Source organism: Anabas testudineus, chromosome 1, assembly GCF_900324465.2.
Source record: "Anabas testudineus chromosome 1, fAnaTes1.2, whole genome shotgun sequence".
NCBI classification, from domain to species: Eukaryota; Metazoa; Chordata; class Actinopteri; order Anabantiformes; family Anabantidae; genus Anabas; species Anabas testudineus.
In genome coordinates, this window is record NC_046610.1 from 6,452,855 (window position 1) to 6,475,988 (window position 23,134).

The 23,134-nt window shown below is 38.4% G+C and overlaps 4 protein-coding genes across 5 annotated transcripts in view; 1 reads left to right on the top strand and 3 right to left on the bottom strand.

Moving 5' to 3' along the window:
• The window catches only part of foxk1 (forkhead box K1), a 13,128-nt gene extending 6,707 nt beyond the window's left edge, over positions 1 to 6,421 (bottom strand). Inside the window, exons 1-2 of the mRNA XM_026359073.1 lie at positions 5,822 to 6,421; positions 2,413 to 2,628 (exon numbers count right to left, since the gene is read on the bottom strand). Of these exons, the coding sequence (XP_026214858.1) occupies positions 2,413 to 2,628; positions 5,822 to 6,267 (662 nt within the window). The 5' untranslated portion in view covers positions 6,268 to 6,421. The remainder of the gene's footprint in view (positions 1 to 2,412; positions 2,629 to 5,821) is intronic.
• A 1,836-nt stretch (positions 6,422 to 8,257) lies between these two features.
• On the bottom strand, positions 8,258 to 12,232 carry LOC113161485 (cytochrome P450 3A40). Its single transcript, XM_026359096.1, has 13 exons — positions 12,077 to 12,232; positions 11,879 to 11,972; positions 11,390 to 11,442; positions 11,108 to 11,207; positions 10,898 to 11,011; positions 10,389 to 10,477; positions 10,131 to 10,279; positions 9,860 to 9,987; positions 9,717 to 9,777; positions 9,471 to 9,631; positions 9,107 to 9,333; positions 8,830 to 8,992; positions 8,258 to 8,594 (listed from the first exon to the last, which is right to left on the bottom strand). The coding sequence occupies exons 1-13, from the start codon at positions 12,145 to 12,147 to the stop codon at positions 8,517 to 8,519; spliced, it is 1,488 nt and encodes a 495-aa protein (XP_026214881.1). The 5' UTR covers positions 12,148 to 12,232; the 3' UTR covers positions 8,258 to 8,516.
• A 272-nt stretch (positions 12,233 to 12,504) lies between these two features.
• LOC113161476 (cytochrome P450 3A30-like) lies at positions 12,505 to 17,875 on the top strand. Its single transcript, XM_026359083.1, has 14 exons — positions 12,505 to 12,821; positions 12,954 to 13,047; positions 13,154 to 13,206; positions 13,381 to 13,480; positions 13,793 to 13,906; positions 14,011 to 14,099; positions 14,425 to 14,567; positions 14,663 to 14,790; positions 15,023 to 15,098; positions 15,209 to 15,369; positions 15,458 to 15,525; positions 16,017 to 16,175; positions 16,410 to 16,572; positions 16,665 to 17,875. Exons 1-14 carry the CDS (start codon positions 12,571 to 12,573, stop codon positions 16,770 to 16,772), a joined length of 1,707 nt encoding a protein of 568 aa, XP_026214868.1. The 5' UTR covers positions 12,505 to 12,570; the 3' UTR covers positions 16,773 to 17,875.
• Positions 16,472 to 21,896, bottom strand: gpank1 (G patch domain and ankyrin repeats 1). Of its 2 annotated transcripts, XM_026359110.1 has the most exons (5): positions 20,051 to 21,896; positions 19,786 to 19,927; positions 19,610 to 19,685; positions 18,324 to 18,811; positions 16,472 to 16,556 (listed from the first exon to the last, which is right to left on the bottom strand). In XM_026359110.1, exons 1-4 carry the CDS (start codon positions 20,453 to 20,455, stop codon positions 18,370 to 18,372), a joined length of 1,065 nt encoding a protein of 354 aa, XP_026214895.1. In that variant the 5' UTR covers positions 20,456 to 21,896; the 3' UTR covers positions 16,472 to 16,556; positions 18,324 to 18,369. The 2 variants fall into 2 exon arrangements, with proteins under 2 accessions (XP_026214895.1, XP_026214894.1); XM_026359109.1 differs by lacking the exon at positions 16,472 to 16,556 and having other exon boundaries at positions 18,021 to 18,811.
• Between the last annotated feature and the right edge of the window lie 1,238 nt (positions 21,897 to 23,134).

Below are 23,134 nucleotides of genomic sequence, written 5' to 3' on the forward strand. Positions count from 1 at the left end.
TGCCAAACAGGAACAGTGACTTCTCCCACCTTGTCAAGAGACAGTGTTGGTGTTTTAAGTGGAAGCATCTGCTTTTATGCAATACTCTTTTGTTGTATGTACTCTGAGTGTGTACTGGTATGGACGGTGGCACAACAATCTGCCCGAAAAAGGCCACAGTGAAACTGGTGTAGGGTTCTATGAGCAATGTCTTCAGTCTGTGTGTGTGTGTTGTGTGTGTCCACATGTGACAGAAGAGGAGCTGAGGGTTGAGTGGGAGGGGCAGGGGGCTCTGAAAAGGAAACCACGAATGGACGGAAAAACGACCTACAGGCAAAACAATCCGCCAGATAGCCAATCACATGCCTCAAAGCTGCAGCCATTCCATATAAGGCATACACACACAAGCATTGGTGGAAGTGTGCGATGTAAAGGCAAACACAGACCACCAGAGGACGCACTCAGCACTGTCCCACGCTCCTATCGCAGGAGCTATATACATTTATGGAGCAGTGATTTTGTTTTTAGTGTCTACATAAAAACTGCTGCAGCTAATGAGTACACCTTCAACTACAAAGGATATTATCAGTACAATGAGCAGATACAGTATGCTTTTGAGTCTCGACTGGAGTAAAACCAAAGGATGCTGAGCCTCACGTGTTTGTAAGGCTACACAGATAACTACATAAACATAAACACACACCAACCCAAGATAAGTTAAGACGGTTAATAGCTCATATGATCCAACAGACCTCAAACACTTAATCTGTCGTATGACCTACAAACACAACTCAACAAAGGATAAAGTAAGTAAGGTTCTCAGTCTGTATTAGTGTATTTTTTCTAATGCTACATTATTTATTCTGCAGTGGTCATCTTACTGTTTTTCTCTCCTCTGATATTCATTTTGAAAAACAAGTAACTTCTCACCAAAAATATCATACATACATATACACACGCGCGCACACACAAATTTCTTATTTATCTATTTAAATTTTTTGGTTAATGTCAACAGATGAGGGTATTCTCTTTTTAATTTAGCAGATTCTTTTTCTGCTTAGGGCTTTTTAACATTTTCATAATTAGTTCATATTTATCAATAGATTAGCACTTCAAAAATACACTGCCCGTCCAAAAAAAAGGAACACACTCTAATATTTCGCCTTTAGCTTTGACCGTGGCATTGTTTCAATAAGCTTCTGTAATGCCACAAAATTTATTCCGTTCAGAGTTGCATTCATTTTTCGCCAAGATCTTGTACTAATGACGGGAGAGTTGGACCGCTGCGCAAAGTCTTCTCCAGCACATCCCAAAGAGTCTCCATGGGGTTAAGGTCTGGACTCTGTAGTGGCCAATCCATGTGTAAAATTAAGGACCACAGGAAATGGACAATTTGAACCTGATGAATCTTGACACTGTCATCTTGGAATATACCCATGACATCAGGGAAAGAAAAATCCATTGATGGAATAACCTGGTCATTCAGTATATTCAGGTAGTCAGCTGACATCATTGTTTGGCCACATAACATTGCTGAACCTAGACCAGACCAACTGCAGCAACCCCAGATCATAGCACTGCCCCCAAAGGCTTGTACAGTAAGCACTAGGCATGATGGGTGCATCACTTCACCTTCCTCTTCTCTTACCCTGATGCTCCCATCACTCTGGAACAGGGTAAATCTGGACTCATCAGACCACATGAACTTCTTCTACTGGACAGTTCTTAATCCAGTTTTAGTAGATTCATCAATCTCCTTAGATGTTTTCTTTGCTTGATGCATGTGATTGATTGATTGATTGATTTGCCCCCCACGGCCACAGGATGTGTCTTTAGACATTGTTGTTTTAAAAATGAGAAGCTACTCACTGCATCAGTTAGAGCTAAATAACTTGTTTCAAGCTGAAGCATAATCATCCATGCAGTAATTATCCAATGGGAGGCTCTTGTCCATCTGCTTAGTTAAATCCAGGTGGTGACTTTTTTTTTTTTTGGTGGGCCAGTGTATTTAAAAAAAAAAAAAAAAAAAAAAAAAAAGATTTTAAGATCTTAATCCTGAAGTGATGTAATCAAATGACCTACTTTGTCTAACAACCGTTTAAACCCTAAATATAGTTATGAGTTGAGTATAGGTTTACTATCAAATCAAACAAAAAACAGCACAAAAACATCAAATTAGATGAGCTAGACTAAGGAATTTTTGATTATAACTCTAGTCATTCAAAATTAATTTAGTGTCAACAATCAACTAATTAAATTATCAGAACCATTCATGTAAAAAATTCAAACTCACAACCTAAGCATCCTGAAAAACACGAGCTACCTTTCTAAATCCTGACAACCAATTTAGCCATTATTTCTTGTATGCGTTTGCTGGGTTTGTATATATCAGTGTGCACGTTTAGGGTTAGGTGTCTGTGGGTCTCTCCTTACCTGATGGTACCTGTAGGTGATGGCAGTGGAGAGCCAAATGCCCTGATGTGCTCTTCATGCTGCTGCACTGTGGGAATGCTGATTTTCAGAGGGGAAATGTGGGGCAAAAGAGGGCGAGGGGGAGGAGAGGCCTGCTCCTTCTCTCTGTGTTCTTCAGCCTCCAGGAGTGACATAAACTGGATCTTGATAACTGTACTGGGAAAGCGAAACATACACCTAGGGAGCAGAATGACAGAAGGGACAGATGGTGGAAGCCACAGGAAGGAAGAAAAGAGAAAGCGGAGACAAATTACTATTAGTACATTCGCTTTTGTGCAATGACTGATTGTTAAGCATTAAACATTACTGAATAGTAGCATTTATGGAGCTTTTATTCGTATTGAATTCATTTTTATTTTATTTGTATAGTGCCAAATTGCTCATTTGTCAAAAATATGCAACTATATACAGTACAGATTTCTATCTCAAGTTTCTAAAACATCTTGTCTTAAGATACTCAAGAAAATGAAAACATTCACATTGAAACTATGATGACAACTGGGCAAACTTAATCTCCTGAGGAAGATCACATGATACAATCAAAACCTAGAGGACAGCTGCTATACAGATCTTATAATGAGATTGTTTTGTCTCTCCAGGGACAATAATAAACTTTCAAACTCAATATTATGTATGTTTTAATTTACACATAGTGAGTAACAAATCTGCCACAAGTGACAAAACACAAAATAATGCTTGGATTTTCTTTGATATGGAAATATTAAAATCATAAACAACATGGTTTGTTTACTATATAAATATCTACAGTCAACATCTTTTGTTGACCAAAGAAAAAAAAAAAAAAAAAAAACCCTAACCACAATACCACTTCTCTTCTTTTCACTGGTCTGGGAAACTGTGTCAATAAAAGCAAGGATCAGCCAAAATCCCACGTTAGTTCAAGCTCAAGCCAAACCTTTTAAAATAATTATATGTGTGAAAGTCGGTACTGGATAAATGTTTTACAATGGAACTTTATTCACTTGAGGAAACTAAATCCTTCCTAACGTAAGCTACAGCAAACATCGTGCTCAGGTCTCCATATGGTGAAGAACTATAGGACTACAAGCATGTTGTAAGCAGATTCAGACAGTTACACCAGTCCAAAATAAAAATATTTTGAAACACTGCAGCTGTCAATTCACCTCTGAATCCATGAACAGACTGCTCACAGCTGTCTCTGCCTTAAGCATGCCATCCTCGACAACTGAGTGTCAGTGGTGAGGGAGAAAAGAGGCCTGGGGCAACTCTGAAGGAGCCTCAGGGTTCCTTAGCTAAGATGGAAGAGACTGTGTGTAAAACAATATTTGCTTATTTTTTCCTCATCAGCCACAGCTGTACACTGGAGTAGCAAAAAGAAAGCCATTGTTGGAAGAAATCACATGACATTTCGAACCATTTTAGCCCAAGAGCATGAGTGAGGCTCTGCAACTACGTGGAAGACGGTTCAGTGGTCTGATCGGACCAAAAGTAAGCTTCTTGAATTAATTCCTGAATCAAATCTCGAGAAAAAAAAAAAGAACATATTGATGACAGAATTATACTGTGTGGATTAAGAAAGTAAAGGGATAAATAAAATACAACAAAAGACAAAAGAAGTCATTAAGAAACTCTACTGCAACCCCTGAATAAAGACAAATGTACACCCGAATAGGTTAAAAACTGTACTATTTATGCCCTGGAGTGACCAAGTCAAAGTCCGTGCAGCAGCCTAAAAATTACAGTTTTCGCAGGATGCTGAGAAATCTGACAGCACGGTTCTGCCAACTCAGAAATCAGCGCTTTTCTGCTAGAAAACTGTTAGATAATTAAACAAAACACTGATCAAACCATAACGTTTTAAAGTAGGTATTTTAGCCAAATGTGATTCAATTAAAGTTTCCCTTAAAAGGAAGGTGAAAATAAAAGCAGTTGTGTGTTTATATGTGTACTCAACTCAGATCAAATTGTGATGATTTCTCATGTCAGAAATCAACCAATTAATCCACTGTGGGTGAAAGTTATTTAATTACACAGTGCAAACATTGTGTAAATGCGCCAGACTAACTTATTCATTGTTCTCTGGCAAATTTGACAAGTTCCCCGACACAGACTAAAGCAACAAATGCAAACTTAGCATTGGATATGGCCTTGGATTTTATGTCTTGTGTTTACTCCATGTGCGCCAGCAATGAGGATGTCATTTCAAGCCTGCACTTCCTTTTCCATGCCCGACACACCCCCAAACAGCTTTGACAGCCTATCAGAGAGGAAAGAAACACAACCCTCCAACCTCCACCTCCTGCTCCACCCTGTGATTGATTGACCCACACACACACACACACACACAAAGTCAAAGCTTTCATTTTTCAAACACTGAATTGCATTGCACAAATCCACTGACAGCAAAATAATATTTAGCTCTAATTCTGGTGCAAAAACAGTAACGCTAAAGCCACAATTAAACACCAGAGGCTTCACCTAGACAAAAAAAAGCATCTGCAGATTCAATACAAGCCAAAAACACACCTCTTTCCCACAAGTCTTGTGAGCTGAGCTGTCAGGGGTGCGTTTGTTTACATTAATGTTTACTTGAAGGCGACACGCTGGCTAACAGCACACAACAAGCTAGCTACCTAAGCTAATATAATCGCCCTAAAAACTGTTGAGACGCGACTTTGACCAGCTGCCAAAAGTGCACAAAGTTCGGATATTTTATGAAGTTGGTTCTACCACATTATGACACACGTTTCTGTGCAATAAACACTAATTGCACATTTCTAGCGTTTGCCAAATAGATTTGTATAGATCTTATAAAGCTAGCTAAAGTTTGCTAACGGCTAAAGAAGAGCTAGCTAAATTGATTTCTTAAGGCCTTTAAGCAAATAAAAAGTTAAGATTTTAGTTTGAATTGCAGTGGAGATGTTACTTTATTATGTTACAACTTGACTGTCTACTTATTGCATATACCTCACTTTGTACTGTAGTATCTAGTATACTAACAACATTGGTGGTGTCATGACAAACTTTGTGTCCCTGTCAGAATGTGTCTTTTGGCCATCTGAATATGGACGTCGTAACAGTAACGTTACAATTTTGCTTATGTCAAAATGTTTACAAAGCTCATATGTTCACAGAAGCGGCCAATAATTGTTATTTAAGTATTCAAATACACAACTTGCAATTAATGCTATATAAATGTTCCTTCATTGTTTTATTTAACCGTTAGGTCTAGATAAAACTGGATACAGAATTTGTCATGACATCTGTGCCGAAGTTGTCGCTGCATAAAATGAACTTTAAAGTTTGCGGAGCCATGCGGGAGCCTCCCGCCGTGGTACCGCAATAAGCCTGTTGGTAGCGGCTATGCTAACGGGCGAACTGCACTCACTCTCGGGGCAGCGGCAGCGGCGGAGCCCCTCTTCGCTGGAACACCCCGTCCACGAACACGCCGTTCTTGCCCAGGCACCGCAGGGTGAAGCCGCTCGCGTCGTCGTAGATGATCTGCAGGTGTCGCCGTGAAATGAAGCTCGAGTGACCCATGTTGATGTCAACGGAGCCGTGGGACGAGTTCCGGCCTATGGTGACCGTCCTCTGGCGCATGACAAACTCAAAGTCCCGGCCCTCGAGTCTAGCCAGGGCCTGTGGAGGGGAAGAAGCGAGACGCACGGGAAGAGTGCCGGCGTCGGTGCGGGTCTCCATCAACGGAGGACCCAGGAGGGCGAGCGAGGGCTGGTGATATGTGTGCGAGGTCACCGCGACGCGCACGGGGCTGCACGGAGCCGACTGTAGAGCAAGCAGGGCTCGAGCTCCGGTGTCGTCCCGGTAGTCTGCCATCTTCTTTCGGAGGGTCAACACACTCACACACGCACACACACACTTCACTTCTCGCACACACAGAGTTGCAACGTGAGAGTTTTCGGCCGGGGCACTTGTTCGCTCCGTGGCTGTCGGAACAACATGGAGTCGAGTCCGGGACGCAGCAAGAACCGGAGCGGAGTCCCGACAGGAACCGGACTGATGCTGCGTTCACGGTCGCCATGCTGCCACTAAGATAGTTGGAAAGTTACAACACGCAGTGCATCTATTTTAAAGCACATTAAAAAATTTTCTTTGCAGCGTTGGTGCTTATTTTACATTATTTTTGCGTTAAATAAAATGTTCTATATATTAAAGATAAAGCATCTGTAAACATAAAACGTTTCTGAGCAGTGAGACTCCACCTCTGTTGGCTTTGGACTACTATGGTTTGTGTCAGAAGTATTTATTCAGCACATTAGAAGACAGAGTTCAAACTGTTTCCAGGATGGGATCCAACACACACTCATAAATTAAGTTTTTAAAAACATGTTAACTGAGCATAGTTTGGGGGGGTGTGGACATAGTGCATGATTATTAATGCAAACATGTCCTTTTGGGTTGTTTAGAGATTTTATAGCACCTTTAAAATGCTGTTTCTATGTACAGCAAAATGCATAAAAGCTAATATTCAAAACATAGTGAAGAGGAATACAAACCTAAAACTGAAAAGCTTAATTAAAACAGGCAGAAAGAGTATTACATGTATTATTTATTCTTGCACTATTTGTATCTGTTTAAATTAAGTTTGGTGGGAATACGCACATTGGATGTTGTTGTGCTGCAGTTGTAGAAAGAAAATCCACGTCAAGGTTCAAAATCTACTTTAATGAAAATCTTACATACAGTAATTACCAGTCACTGACAAAGATAACAATAGTAGTAAAACATGCAGTAGCCCACAGGATTGTTGCAAGCTGCATGACATGGCTGCAGGTGCCCTTCCTTGAACGCAACATCTGGGCACCTTGGTCAATAAGCTACAGTTCATGTCGTCACACCAGGAAACTGGAAGCAGAGTTCAGCAGGATCTCCAGAATTATGCTGTTCTGCACTATTATTCAGAACTGGTCGCTTTTTCTTTCACTTTTGTGTCATTCCTGTATTTCAGGTTAAATTACTTTAAAATCAGTGCACAAGGGTTTGTAAATTAAATAATGTATAATAAATGTACATGTAGTCCAATCTTTAATATATAGCTGAATTGCACAAAGTACAACTACATCAAACGTATGAGAGACTGTATCCTATGATATAGTTGGGCTCCTTATTAAAATATGCACATATCATTTGACAGGTGTGGTGCATAAACAGTTATCACAGGTTTCATCTCTTTTCAGCTACCTGCACACGGGAGCCATTTTTCCCATTTGCAATCATAAGAACATGCGGTGGCTGCAGTGTGGCTGGTTTGTTCACCTCAGTTTTTTCTTTTTCTTTTTTTTATCTCTACCCTCTGTTTATAAACATGGAAAGAACAAGATGGTTGAAAAACTCGGATGATGGATCTCTGAGGGAGCTGGAGCAAAATAATACCACAAAAAAAAAATCAAAACAGATCATCCACACGAGTGCGCTGTCGGGATATAAACCATGAAATAAATCAGTACACACCTTACTGCAGTTCACCGCGGAAATATCTAATAAATAAATCTCTTATTGTCACTTAATGACTGATTTAACTGTGTGTTTAGGCATCAAGACAACATTTGGTGGTGCTGTTGTGTGATATTACAGTATAATGTTTCTGTTAAGAAATTACAGCAGGAGCCATTTCATCATGAATCCACATTGATTGTGGACAGTCCTGCACCTTAATGTATGTTTGTTTCTGATTATCCATCAAATTGCACTAACATACTGTGTATTACATCTAAAATATTTTTTATATCAAACCTTCTCTGTCATACTGCTGTTATCAACAGATGATTTATTAGCAATAAATCACAATAAAGACAGAAAACAGTAATAAAATCCACACTGTACTTTATTGTTATCACAAGCTTTAAAAATGTTTTTAACACAGAATAGAGGATGGAAATTTATAAAAGCTTTAACAGGAACAAACAACTGATACAGGGGAAGGCACAATTGTACATGTTTAGTTAAACATTGGCGTGATGTTTTGCAGGTTCTAGTCGTTTTAATAGGGCTTTATGCAACACTACTTAAATCACAATATTTTATCTGTTTTTTTTTACAGTTTTTTGTTTGTTTCTGCACAATGTTTAAGAACGAGGCTCTAGCTTCAGTTGGATTGGTCGTTTTGGTGTTAGCAGACCCTGGATGTCCATCTCAAAGGGGATCTGGCAGAAAAAGAAGTGTGAGTCAACAACACATAGACCTCCACCGTATTCTGTCAAATCTGCAAACAACTGTCATCATGTTGTGACTTTTGACCTTTGGATTGTTAGCCATGCTATTTCTATCTAATATCATTATGTAACTTTCAAACTAGTTGAATAATATTTGTACAGCATTACTCATATACCATAAAGGGGCAATAAAGAGCATCGTAAAGATGAACATCTATGAACTCACCTCGGTCTCCTTACACACAGAGAAGCTGTATCTCTGCAGGATCTCCACCACTGCAAGTTTCATTACCACCAGAGCAAATCGCATCCCAATGCAGTTTCTGGGTCCTGCCCCAAAAGGCATGTATGTGTACGGATCGATGTTCTCCTTGTTTTCCTTGCTGAACCTAATGATATGCACACATACACTGTATTAATAACAGAGATAAGGCAACATCCTGCAGTTCTCTGGGATTTTTTTTTATTTACTGCTCTGGCATACATATAAATCCCTTCCTCACCTCTCAGGTTTGAACTTCTCTGGTTCGGACCACAGGTCAGGGTCCCGGTGCAGGGGCCATGTGGGGACCATGACCACCATACCTTTAGGAATTACAAGGCCATTTATTTCCACAGTCGCCTTGGCAACACGCTCCAGACGTGCAGCAATGGGGTACAACCGGAGAGACTCATTGATGACACTGTCCAGATACTCCATCTGCATCAGTGCCTGGTACTCAACAGGAGCCTACACAAACACATAGACACACATACACATAACTGTTATGAATACTTACCTACCTGTAAGTGTGGCTTTAAATTAATTCATTTAAGACATACCTGCTAATTGCATTGTTATTCATTGTTATGTTACTGTCAACATACCTTGTTAGGGAAGGTGGAGTCAATCTCCTGCTGCAGCCGCTTCATGACATCAGGGTTTGTTGCCAGATTATAAGACAGGAAAGTCAGAGCGCTGCTGCTAGTTTCATATCCAGCAAAGATGAAAATCATGGCTTGAGAGAGGATCTCATGATCGTTTAAACCTGGGAATACAGCAAGGAGTTGTGATTTAGAAAAACTTTATGTACATGTGCAAGTACATGTGCGGCTGCGTTTATCACCTTTTACCTTTTTCTACTTCGTTGTCTTTCTGGGAGTCAATCATCAGCTGAAGGAAATCCACTCGACTCTGAAAGCATGTACAGTTTTGATTATATGTCTGAATCTGCACATGCAAAGATCTGTACATTTGGACACAGTCGCAGACGTACTAATTTCCTGTTGGTTTCACGGTTAGTCTTGATCTTCTGCAGTGCAGCGTAGAAGAAGTCAGTCACAGACGCAGGGAAAAAGGAAAATTCCATTTTCTCCAATAGGGGACCAAAGAAGGGAAAGAAGGCTGAAAAAAAGAGATAGTAACACATTTGTCAAGGGCACAGGAAAAGACAACAACTGTATTAATAATTATTAACCTCACATGAAGTTATTAGAAATATTAGAAATATATGAACAAGTTTTACAAATGTAAAAAAAGCAATGTACCAACTAAAAGGAAGAGAGGGTTGAAAAAGTCAAACTTAAGCATCTTCTTGATGTTAGCAACAAATGGGTCAGAAGGGTTGTTGAGCGAATCTATGTCAACACTGAAGGCTGTGCTGGTTACTACATCCATACTGTAGGGTCCAAAGAACCTAACAACAAGTACAAGTACACAAACACATCACAAAGTAGTTGATGCTGTTTGATTCAGAGGAATAATTTTAAATTATTGTGGTATGATGGAGTTTTTAAAGCTCTTACTCCTTCAGCTCTAAGGGCTCATCCTTGTCTGCTTTCTTTTTCATACTGCTGATCAGGTTAGCAGAGTGGTGCTTCATTATGGTAAACATCTGAGAAACAGAAAGACATAGAAAGAGAGGGGAAACGTGATACATACATAAACTGAAGAACTGGGAAATACAATACTGGCACAAAGTTCCTGCTGTCACAGGATACAAATATGATTTATGAACTTAAAGTTCAGTTTTTGTTTCTTGTGGTTCACTTTCACCTCTTCAGGCCTCTAAAAACATTACAAATGAACTAATCTGTCATGGGAATCACATTGTGATGACAGCTCGTGTCTACAGTGAGACCGTGACCTGTGATGAAGGTTCACTTGAAGGAGTCACAGGAGATATAGAGAATGTGGGAACCACACCCTTAGAAAGAATGAAGTTAGGTTACAGCACAGACCTTAGTAGAAAAATACTCTGGTCAGCATATAGTAAATAACAGAGAAGGCACAGAGCATGAGAGAGCACACAGACCTCTTTCAGTCTCCCAGAGGTGAAGGATGGTGAAAGGACACTGCGGATCCTCTTCCACTGGTCATCCTCAGCGATGGACACGGCATCATACAGCGGCCCATTCAGACGGAAGTTCTGTGATAGATTTAGAAAACTGCCGATGAGGACGAGGGTTGAACTAAAGCAACTAAACAACAGTCAAACTTTGAATAACAGTGTGTATGTGCATACTCTGCGATTGGTGAAGAGTGAGTAACACTCTTTTATCAGAATAGTTTTTATCATGGCAGGATCTGTGATGCACAGCACAGCCTGGCGACCATCAAAAATGCTAAATATGATGAGAAAAGAAAAGAGTGAGTTGTACAATAATAAAACACGACTTAAGATGTTCAGCCACATACATCCATTCATTTTTGTAGCTATGACAAGCTTCTCTAAGGACAGGAGTCCTAGAATCTAGCACATAAGTATGCAGAGAAATACCCACACGCAAAATACAAGCAGACTCACCCCCATATTTTCCCATATTTCTTGAAGCACTCTTCATCAAAGTTAGTGAACCCCTAGGTGCAAGAATAAAAACATGCATAACACACACTGCTTTAACATGGTAGCAATGTTTGTAACATAAAAAGTAAAACAAGTAAATATTTTAAGCACCAACAATAGTAAAGTCAAATAAAGGACATAGGAAGGAGACATAAGTTATAGGTACGTGGTGTTATCATTGTCAGATTAATCATGCAACAAAGTACCATATTTACTGTAATTAAATGTGTTCCTTCTTAAATCTTATGTTTCATCAGGAATATTTTCTACCAAATATTTTACCAGTCTTTCCAAATACTAGTTGTGGAACACATGATAAAGTAATTCCACAAGTAAGTTTACTTTAAATACAAATAAAGCTGAAGAGTTCTAAGAGTTATATAGAAAAACATACACCAGAGAGAGTCTAGAGTAGGTGAGTCTTTCTTCTGAAAAGTCATATTTACCAACCTTTCTATATGCCAGCATAGTGCCAAAAAAAGGGATTGGTTTGGGTCCAGGGACGCCCAGCCTTTTAAATACTCCATATGGCCAATAGGCATATCTGTGAACAATAAAGAAAACAGGAAAATAAGGTATGAGTATTGATTTACAGTAGTACACTATAGTATAAATACTATACTACACACACTCTTAGGCAACACTTACACAAAGATTAGTGTGATGAGGGCAACCAGCAGGGTCCATGTCTCAGCAGAGAAATAGAAGAGGTAGGCCATGGCTGCACGTTTCTTTTCTTCACAGTTTTTCCTTTCTTGTCAGTGGTGGCAGAAGTTTTCTCTGAGTCCTCAAACGACGACTGAAGGCTTTTATATCCTACTGCACAGACCTGTTGCGTGACTAGAGCCAGTGTGTGAGAGTTGAACCAATCACAGTGGACAGTGTCAGGTGAATAATTAACAAGGGGACACGGTTCACGAAAAGCTTTTTAAACCTCAGCGACACTGGAATAGTGTGATTTAAGCTGTATTTGTTTTGCTGAAAAAGAAAAAAAAACACATGCAAAGTTCATGAAAACAGTTTTAACAGTTTTATACCATTAAACAATAATTTTATGTCTTATAGATGTATAGCCTAGAACACATAAAGACATATTTGGTAATAATTTGTAATCACACGGACATGTTCAGGCATGTACTCAGATGTGTGGGCGGCAGAAGCTCCAGCTTTTTTATTGTTTTATTTCATCATATGGCAGAAGAGGAAGTAGGGGGCTGAAATCTTATGTAACACGGGGAGAACAGACCCCTCCTCCTGTGCATGCAGCCAGAGGTCTGTGCAAAACAGGGAGCACCTCAGTTTGGTCGAGCACAAAGAAAGTCATGGGCTTTCTTCCTTTTTTCTCTTTAGAAACATGGATTCTACTGATCGCATTTGTCTGCCTGTTTGTAATGTAAGGATTGGTTTTAACTGAATACACTATTTGTCCTCATGGTGAAAGTGGTCACTTAGAGAACTGTAACAAAGTTAAAGCTGTGTTTGAAGTGACTTAAAAGACATGGTTTAATATATTTGTTCTCTACAGCTACGGCTACTGGACTTATGGTGTATTTGAAAAGCTGGGGATCCCTGGTCCAAAGCCTGTTATGTACTGGGGCACAGTGGCCAGGTACAACAAAGTATGTAAATCATTATAAATCCTATTTAAAAATGCACATAACAAGTTGCTAAGGACGTATGTAATTATCTATAATATGTGTAACAAAATCTATTCTCTGTTACAAGGTTCATTACTTAGATGACATTGAGTGTGCTCAAAAGTATGGGAGAGTGTGGGGGTGAGTCTACAAGGCTTTTTAAAACTCTAAATACAAAAACTAAAACCAAGATACACGTTATTTTTTAATGCACTGTGGATCTTGGTGCAGGTTTCATACCTTTGAATTATTCTGCCATTATAATGTTAGAGTTAATCCCCAAAAATGTAAATGTGTCTTTGTTTAAATGTCCAGCATGTATGAGCTCAGGAGGCCAATGCTGGCTGTAATGGATCCCGACATGTTGAAACAGATTCTGGTGAAAGAATGTTTCACCTACTTCACCAATCGAAGGGTAAGAACACACAGGATTACACAAAATACGAGACAAAACACAGAAGACTGCCGCACAAAAGACAGTAAACTAATACTGCATGCTTTGTTCAGCTACGATAACCACGATACTGCCCAAGTGTTTAGTTTCCTGTCTTTCTACTCACCTGGTCATACACCTGTCACTCTGTTCCCTAGCTACTTCCTTTAAGAGGTAATATAATTAGTTATTACCTCTTAGACTATCTAGACTTTTTTATAGTATTACTGGAAATGCAATTTATACATCAGTAGAACAGACAAATGAATAAATGTGCTAATTATACCCCTGTAGAATTTGCGTCTGAACGGCGACCTCTATGATGCAGTGTCCACAGCTGAGGATCATCAGTGGAGACGAATCCGTAACATCATTTCTCCCTTCTTCACCTCTGGTCACATAAAAGAGGTAAAATTATTAATATCTTTAACAGTTTCTTTACCTGAATAGGCTGAAATTATTGACCTTCAGCTTTAGTCTACTTGTGTTTATTTTTGTTCTCTGTTTTCCAGTTGTTTAGCATCATGAAACACCATTCCCACAAACTGGTACTCTGCTTGCAGTCCAAGGTGCACAATGATGAAGTTATTGATATAAAAGAGTGAGTATTTAATAAGCAAATGTTTATTAAAAATTCTCTTTAATAATCCAAACCAGGATCAGAACACCACATATGTTGATTAATAACCTTTAGAGGCTTTGGCAGATGGATTCTGTTACCTTTATATGGAGCTCAGCTAGTTGTGTCCCTCTGTTTCCAGTCTTTGTGCTACATTAACTGTGTGAATTGATCTTTTCTCTAAGCATACTCTTCAAAATGTTCCTTTTATGTCCACAAAACCCTCTCTTCAGTGACCTACACTGTAAGGTGTATGGTATGTCAATGATTCTCTATGTGTTGTGGCAGTGATTTGTGTGTGTCGCAGCTTCTTTGGACCCTACAGTTTGGATGTGATGGCGAGCTGTGCACTCAGTGTGGATATGGACTCCATCAACAACCCTTCAAGTCCGTTCATCACTCATGCCACAAATCTGTTTAGATTCTCCAAACTGCTTTTTGCTTTCCAAGGTACTGAACTACTTCTGACTGACACGTTTTTCTTTATATTGTCAGCTATTTTTTGTGATTGAAATAATAAATATGTATCATCATTTTCTATTCAGGGTGTTTTCCTATTTTTCTTCCTGTGCTGGATCTGCTGGGTTTCTCCTTTTTCTCCAAGTCTTCTACCGCTTTCTTCAAATCACTTCTGAGCAAGATCCAAGCTCAACGAAAAGGAAGCGCATGTCAGGTTTGAACAAAGTGCTGCATTTATTGATACAATGAGCACATCACAAGTATCATCCAGAGCACAACATATTTGCATTAATCAGACAAATCGTAACACAGGAGTGTGTTTGATCCTATTCATCCTAAACTGGGTACAACTGAAGAAACTGAAGGAAAGTTTCATAACTATGAAGAATCTTGTCAAATGTTATATATCATACATATATAGCAGACGTTATCTGTCCTGCTTTCAGAATCTGGGAGATGTCCTCCAACATATGACCAATTCTCAGAAAGCCAGTGATTCCATGAATGAAAAGCAGAAAAAGGGTAATTACATGGCTGCATCCCCCACACAAAAACAAACGTACAATAAAATACACATGAAAGCTTTGACAATTCCTCTTATTAGTTCGTCATTAGTCTGTCTGTTGCAACAGGTCTTACGGATCATGAGATCATTTCTCAAGCAACAATGTTTGTCTTTGCTGGTTTTGAGACAAGCGCCACCACTCTCGTGTTCGTGGCCTACAATTTGGCAAGAAATCCTGATGTCATGAAACGCCTTCTAAAAGAAATAGACGCTACTTTCCCGAATAAGGTAGAGGAGGGATTCCTCCATTTTATTTCAGAATGAAATGTTTTCAAAATAAGTGTCAGACTGTGTTTAATCAAACTGTGTTTCGTAGGCCCCAGTCCAATATGAAGCCCTGATGAAGATGGAATACCTGGACAGTGTGGTCACAGAGTGTCTGAGGTATTTTACTGCCCTTCAAACTATTACTGTCATATCAGGGGAAAATTATAAAGATAGTATTTGATATGAGAAGAAAATCTGTGTTAGATACCTAGTATTATCCAATGAGCACTAAACAGAAATTACAGCTACAGTATGTCAGACAACAACAATTTACAGGTGTTAAGTTACACAAACTACTGCGCACAAGTTATTATTGTAGCTGAAACAGAAAAGTCATGGGACTCTCACAAGTTTCACAATTTATCCTGAGGGGAATCTGCTTTACCAAATTTCATAACTATCTCGTCTCAAAGACGTGGAGTTCTTAAAAGCTACTGAATGTTTGTGCTAGATTACAGATGAGGAGAACATTGATTTCCTCACATTAACACTAATTCTACAGCATTCAAAATATATAAATTAATTTTAAGACCATATAAATACATTTTCACGTTTGGGCTACTTGTGTTGAATTGTTTTGTCTGGAATGAGTCTTACTTTGTCAACAGGCTGTACCCCCCAATCCCACGTCTGGAACGACTTGCCAAAGAAACTGTTCAGATCAATGGAATCACGATCCCGAAAGATATGACTGTTATGATTCCGGTTTATGCTTTGCACCGTGACCCCGAGCTGTGGCCAGAGCCAGAAGTGTTCAAACCTGACAGGTAGCTGCCAGAGTGTTTGTTTGCGTTGTGAATTACTGTTTAATGAAGCTGTAATCATTTTCTAGAACAATATTAATAATTAATTCATTATTATTTAGCAGTTTAAATATGATATTTTACTGATTAAGGTAAGTGAATGAGGTAAAGATTGTTCTATTTTCCAAAACTGTATTATTTTTAAATGTATTCAACTCTTTTTCATTGCATGCTTGTCTTCCTTCTCCCTTTTTACAGATTTAGTAAGGAGAACAAGCCGCACATCAATCCGTACACTTACCTGCCCTTCGGTGCTGGTCCCAGGAACTGTTTGGGGACGAGATTTGCTCTAGTGGTAGTTAAACTGGCCTTGGTGGAGGTTTTGCAGAACTTCACCTTCTCAGTCTGTGAGGAGACAGAGGTGTGCAAGTTACTGTCCATAATAAGTTCAATATCATCTGCATCATTTATGTAAAAAGGCACTTTTTAAGCAGTGTTTTGTCTTTTGCACAGATCCCTCTGCAGATGGAAGCCTCAGCAATTATTAGACCCATACGACCAATCAAACTAAGGTTGGTGGCACGTTCCACCACTTCAGGAAATGTGGACAAGTGTGACTAAGAAGGACTAAGAGAGAACGTCAGTGTACATTTTTACCTGTGTACATTTATTTTTAATCAGACATATAGTAGAAACAGTCGATCATGTTGCATTTTGATCATTTATGTGGAGTTTTCACATGTGCAACTATTTTTTCAGTTATTATAAAATATATAAAGTAATTGTTACATGTTCACTTGTAAGCATAATCAATAAGGAAACATACTATGAAATAGTGCCTAATAAATAAGTCATATGATACATTGGAAGAATTATGAAGTATGGTAAGCTTCTGTAAAGCTTTTTTATTTTTTACCTTTTTTTAAGGGAAATCAGGAAACTAATATATGGAAACATAATCCACATTCACAAATATAATTTTCCTAATCTGAATCTATCTAATAAACTCTGAGCTTTTCAATAATTGCTGTTATAAACTATTTGGTTTACTACATTATCTGTGTGATGACTCAGTTGAATTTTAGATTCTGAGGCTGTACTTTGCTTTAGTGCCATATTAACCTACATTTCATTTTACATTACATGTTTTTATATTGTTTTTCTATTCTATGAAGGAGCAAAATAACATCTACATAGAACAAACACATTGTATATATTTGTCTTCTGAAATTCAATTTCCCTTTGAGATATTAAAATAATCTAGCAAGGCACTGTACAAACATGATTTATTACCTGTTGAAATGGAGTAAAACATACACGTCTTTTAATTTTCATAATGTAAAGAGCTTTACGTGGTGATTTAAAACAGTAAATAAAGCTCCACAGGAGAGTCAAGCAGTAGTCTTGGAGATTTTCATTACCGCAGCTGGGTTACTCGTCATCTTCAGCTTGGACTTTGAAATACAAATTGGACCTTGTCTTTAGACCTGAGTACAGTGTCACAGTGTGTTTTATGGCTCCTGATATGGCCTCAGAAATGCTTAGTGAATTAAAGTTCTTGAAAACATGTCTGACCACAAAAGGCAACCACAAAAAAAGTCCAGCTTGAGAGACAAACACAAAGACTGATGCAAGAACTACAAGTTTTACTGTAATAAATATAAGGAAGCAAGATGATGACGATGAAGTGATGTGCTGACAAGATTAAAATGCACAAACATGTGACTCACCAGTCATGTGTTTGTAGGTGTGTGGAATTAGGTGAGAAGGTATCTGGAGCTGCTATTAAGTGAGAGTTGACAGTTGGTCTGTGTACTTATGTAACTTGTTACTGCAAGTTATTTGATACAAGGACTCGGAGTGAGTGAATAAATGGCAAATGTTTAATAATTTATTGTCAAATAAAACATATCATTGCTCTTTAAACAAAAAAAAGGTGTTATCTTAAACGCACCATATATAGTCACACAGAGTAAACACAGGCATGATAAAGATTAAATGAATCTATGACGTTGTAGGTCATTACACAACCTGAGGGCAGGACTCTGTGTCAGCTTTATTTTACCTTAAGACTAAAGGTATTCAGTTTTGCTCCAAGGGAAAAGATCTTAAAGCAGCTTTACATTCATATTCAAACTTAAGTAAAAACTTATCCAACTTGACATAACGTACTGTTTTTAGAAGAGAGAGTTTGTAGAACGGTTCCTGTGAGCAGGTGTCAAAGATAAAAAGATGCACGAAAGTCTCGTTCCCAGTTCTTATCTCTTTGCTCTTTTCTCCTACTGTCTTCCTTCCTCTTGCCTTTCCCTATCCTCTCCTCTTTATCCTTGGATGGTGGTTTCACAGCTTCGTGATCTCCAGCTTGGAAGTGAGTAACCTTGGCTCTCTTCATCTGTTCATACCCAAGACCTTTCTGGTCTCTCTTTAGCACAGTTGCCACTGGCTGTTTAGGGCCCTCTCCTTCTGGTCCGAGTCCTGTCCCTGGTTTCCAGCCACATCGAACCATCATCTTGTAGCTTTTGCTGGAGGGGGGTAGACAGTAATATGGGGTGGGTGGCGGGCGCCGCAAACTAAACTGATGCAGAGTGGAGGAGAGATGTGATGACAGACTGCTCTGGTACTCGCTGCAACACACATCACACCACTGGGGCTTGGTGGTACTGGGAACAAACACAAGAGGAGACAACATGAGTGAGAGCAGAAATATCAAAGGAACAAGTTTACAATTTTCTAATCTGTCTTTAAATAATCATTAGGGTCCCATATGCACATTTAGCCACTTCTGTTTTCTGTAATTGTGTTTATACTGGTCAATACAAGACCATTTAAAAAAAATATGCTTCTAATATAAGTGAAAGAAAATCTATGTAAACGTTTATCTGAAGCCACTTAGCTAAGAACGGTAACATAAAATGGGAATTTCAATCTAAAATGGTTCTAACTTTGAGAATTATCCACCTGATTTATCTAGTGGAGGTCTCAAATTAACATCAGATACATTTTGACATACTTTTGAAAAAATAAAGATTTTGTTCCTTAACTTCAAAAGTGCACTGAGGAGAGATACAATATTTTAAAACTCACTACAAACAGGAACTTTTAACATAACTCTCTGGCATTTGGGTATGTTTAATTAAGATTGTACCATTAGTTAACATGAATGTTTAGACTATAATTTAAATGTCTAGCAGTGGCTAATCACCTCAGTTAAATTCTCTTTGGTTGTACTTACTTAGTACAAAAATTTGTTTGTTTGCCGTCATTACTTTACTGCCACACAAACTTCGCCTGTGAGTACACACGCATCCTATCATTGTTAAACGATTGGAAATCCATTCACTCTTCAACTTTCTCTAGTCTTCTGTTCTGTGTTTTAGTGCAGCTATATGCATGTTATTGTTTCATGGAGCAGAAAGAGAAAAATATAACATACCTTACTACATTAGGTTGAGGCTTACCTGCAATCTCTTTGTGAGTCTCTCGGTGTACTTCTTCCATAGCTGTCCAGCTCTTCCAGCACATCACTGTGACCCGCTGGGAAAAGAAAGACAGAAATGGATTAGTGTAACTCTACACTGTAAAAACACAGATATACTAATTAGATTTATCAGTAATGAGAGCTGCACAGTTATACCTTCTGATGCCAGGTCTTTTGCATCCCTGCCCTGTGTATCAACCACTCCAACCCAGGCTGCCCCATGTTGTAGCAGCAGCTTCACTGCAGCTTTTTGTCCTGACCAGCTTGCACACATCACAGCTGTCCAGAAGTAAGTATCCTGGTGGGGGAGAACATAAGCCAAAACATAAATAAGTATAAACAGTATTATACTATTTGCATTAAAAATGCAAATTTTTTTGTAAATTTTTTTTGAAAAGACACTGAGCAATAAGTATTATACCTGAAAGTTGATGTCCACTCCCTTTGAAAGCAGGTCTTTAAGGCCAGAGATGTCTCCCTCGTGGGCACAACGCAGCAACCTGAGCCCCTGGAGCTCCCTGGATCTCTCTGAGTTGCTTGTCTCTCTTTCGTTACCTTCTCTTTCACCATGAATCCTACTTTGCACCACAGTGTCTCTTGGACTTTGTTGTGTCTCAACAGCCCTGACTCGCCTCCTCTCTCTTCTACCCTTCTTACTGATTACTCTTGTGGACACAGACTGCTTTTTGTCATCTTTGACTAAGTTTTCGTAGAACTGCTTGGCCTCTTCCCCACTAAGTACACTGGTGGTTTTACACCTGGATTGCTCTGTTTCAATGCTGAAAACATCCTGCTCGCTTGCAGGAGTAAAGCCTAAAGCAGCCATAAGAAGTGACTGACATTCAGATATTGTCCGTTCAAATAACTAGTTCACTGTTATTTCAGTCAAAGTCAATCTGAAAACTCATGCTACTACCAGGCTTTATACATATTAGACGTTTTAGGTTTACAGAATAATATCTGGTTTAAAAATAAAAGTCAACAGTGTATTAAGTTTACTTACAAACCAAGAACAATTCAACATTACATCTCAATCAGTCAATTATACTAGTTAGCGAAGTAACGTTAGCTAACAAGCTAATTTGATGTCTAGTAGAGAGAGTCATTCCTGTCTGACTAATTCTGATACACATTATTCAGTTAACCTAAATACAAGTTACACTGCTTTGCACTTTAACTGTTTGCATAAATAAACAGACTACAGCTATCGTGGTCTTCGTAAATTAACTAGTGAGCTAGCTGATGTGTGAGCTAACCTGGCGTTAACTACCAGCGTCAAGCTTTAACGTAGCGTTAGCCTAGCTTAGCTTAAGCATTATCTTTCAGTCACGTTAAAGCTTCTCATTTCAAATGCTCCAGATGACTTACTTCTGTCATATTACCAAAGTTGCTTAAAGACGGTATCCAGGAAAAAAAGTGTAAACAATAAACAAAATCGAGTCTTTTGTCAAAAATATGGTCGCTAACTCAAGCTAACGTTGCACTTCCTGTTTATAAACAGAGTGTAGTGTTACATTAAAACAGTGACTACTGCCTCCTGTCGGACTGGATGTTGTACAACAACTAGTAATGGATTCATGTTACTTTAGGTCAGAACTTTAACTTTAAAAAAACAAAAACAGCTAAATTAGTTTAATGTGTTCTCATGAAAATCACGCGTGTAGATTCTTTATAAAAATATGTTGAGCTAATAGCAGCAGTAACACAGGTGGTTAAATTGTATCTGTAGTTTTTGTTTCCTTTTCACCTTTTTCACCTTTGTAAAGTTTGTAGAACAAATCTGAACTAGACTTTAACATTCATGTTATAACCAGCATCAAATTCAACAGTTTGAAGTACTTTGTTCTCTTATTGTGTACTTTTTGCATGTACTTTTGAACTTTAGCACGTACTTAGTTTTTTAACCTGAGTAAAGTTGAAATCATAAATTCACATAGACTGCAGTATTATTTAGACCAATACTTTTAGTTTTACTTGAGTATAGAGTTTGTGTAGTTCTACCACTCCTGGCAGTGGTGGAAATATTCAGATCATCCACTTTGACAACATATACAACAACCACCTAACTAAAAGACATTTTAATTATTATATTATTGTGTTATCACAAATGCATAAAGTGCGTTCTATCTACTCAGCATGGTCAGTATTAAAAAATGTTGTTGACTGCGGGTCGGTTTCATCTCTAACAGTGTCATAATCATGTTTTGTTTTTAAGTCCAAATGTGTTTATTTAGGATTATAATTGATCTGAATTGTGGTTTAGGTAGTTAAATGAGGTTAATGTAAAAAGCCTACCAGGGACAGTGTGTTTCTGTTCCTGCTGTGTGAGCTGCATCCTCCATCGAACTTCAGGGCTAATTTTCTGTCCTGGCTGGTTCTCACAGAAGACTGTGTGATTGGAAAAGCACAGGTGTTAATAATAACGTTAGCGATGACTCAGTGCTGTTCAACTGTCCCAGTGATGACAGTGTAACACTGAGTCAGCGTGCACAATATCAAGACGCTGAAGCTGAACCAGCTAAATAGAATTCATGTTTTTTATTACTTACACTGGAAATTTTCTTACTGTGACATTAAACAATCTTCTCTGTGGAGCTGGTTGTGTAACCTGTCACACAAACCTTATTTGTTACCTTCTGACAACAGAAACTATCAATGTCTAAAACACTGTTAAATTTTATGTGTGATATGTACACATTATGTCCCTGCAGCACCCTCATGTGGAAATCCTGCTCACTGATAGTCTTTGATTTCTCCTTTCTCAAATCATTATCAGATCATCTATCATGTTATTTTCATGGTTATGAACAGAATAAATCATCATTGTAAATTTTACTATTTTGAATAATTAATCTTTGTCTAAATTAATTTAGGCCTGAGTTATTGTATTTTTTTTCTCATATTTCAGGAAAGATCACTTTGTGTCATCAGTTCTGTTGGTTGCAAAACATTTATCAGTTGTCTATGAGAGGCTAGTCCTTGGTTTAACTGTTGTTTGTGTGTGCATACACCTACAGAGATGAAATAATCAATAATGACCTTACTGATGACTATCAACAGACTGCTGAAATTACATGTTGATAGGATTCTCCAGCATGTAATTTTACTTAGGCCAGCAATAAACAATATTTGAATATATTTAACATAACTATAAATAAAGGCACTCAACCACAGAGTAACTAACAGTATATTAGTTACAGTTTATACTGTGACCACATTCATTAGTTAAAACTTTTTTACACAATGCATATGACGTGCGCTCACTCGTTCTCTGTACTTTTACTAATAGTGTGAATAATAGCTTTATTTTTATGGAACTTTTCCAAATACATTTACAAAATGTTTGGTTACAGAGAAGCTCAAACAAAAAAATAAATCAAAAGAAACAAACTTAAAGTCATACTGACAACAGGGCAGACAACTGAAACACCGAACCATGATTTCTCTAATATTTTAGTGTCGTTTGTGCCATTTGAGAGATTGAGGCCTTAAATGTGTCTCGAAA

Coding starts and splice junctions, on each gene's coding strand:
- LOC113161485 (XM_026359096.1), bottom strand. CDS start 12,147: ATGGCCTACCTCTTCTATTTCTCTGCTGAGACATGGACCCTGCTGGTT. Junction 11,208..11,389: donor AAATATGGGAAAATATGGGG/GTGAGTCTGCTT, acceptor CATCATATTTAG/CATTTTTGATGGTCGCCAGG. Junction 10,280..10,388: donor GAGCCCTTAGAGCTGAAGGA/GTAAGAGCTTTA, acceptor ACTTGTTGTTAG/GTTCTTTGGACCCTACAGTA.
- LOC113161476 (XM_026359083.1), top strand. CDS start 12,571: ATGTGTGGGCGGCAGAAGCTCCAGCTTTTTTATTGTTTTATTTCATCA. Junction 15,526..16,016: donor GTGGTCACAGAGTGTCTGAG/GTATTTTACTGC, acceptor CTTTGTCAACAG/GCTGTACCCCCCAATCCCAC. Junction 16,176..16,409: donor GAAGTGTTCAAACCTGACAG/GTAGCTGCCAGA, acceptor CCCTTTTTACAG/ATTTAGTAAGGAGAACAAGC.
- gpank1 (XM_026359110.1), bottom strand. CDS start 20,455: ATGGCTGCTTTAGGCTTTACTCCTGCAAGCGAGCAGGATGTTTTCAGC. Junction 19,928..20,050: donor GAGTGGACATCAACTTTCAG/GTATAATACTTA, acceptor CTCCCCCACCAG/GATACTTACTTCTGGACAGC. Junction 18,812..19,609: donor GACTCACAAAGAGATTGCAG/GTAAGCCTCAAC, acceptor GTTTGTTCCCAG/TACCACCAAGCCCCAGTGGT.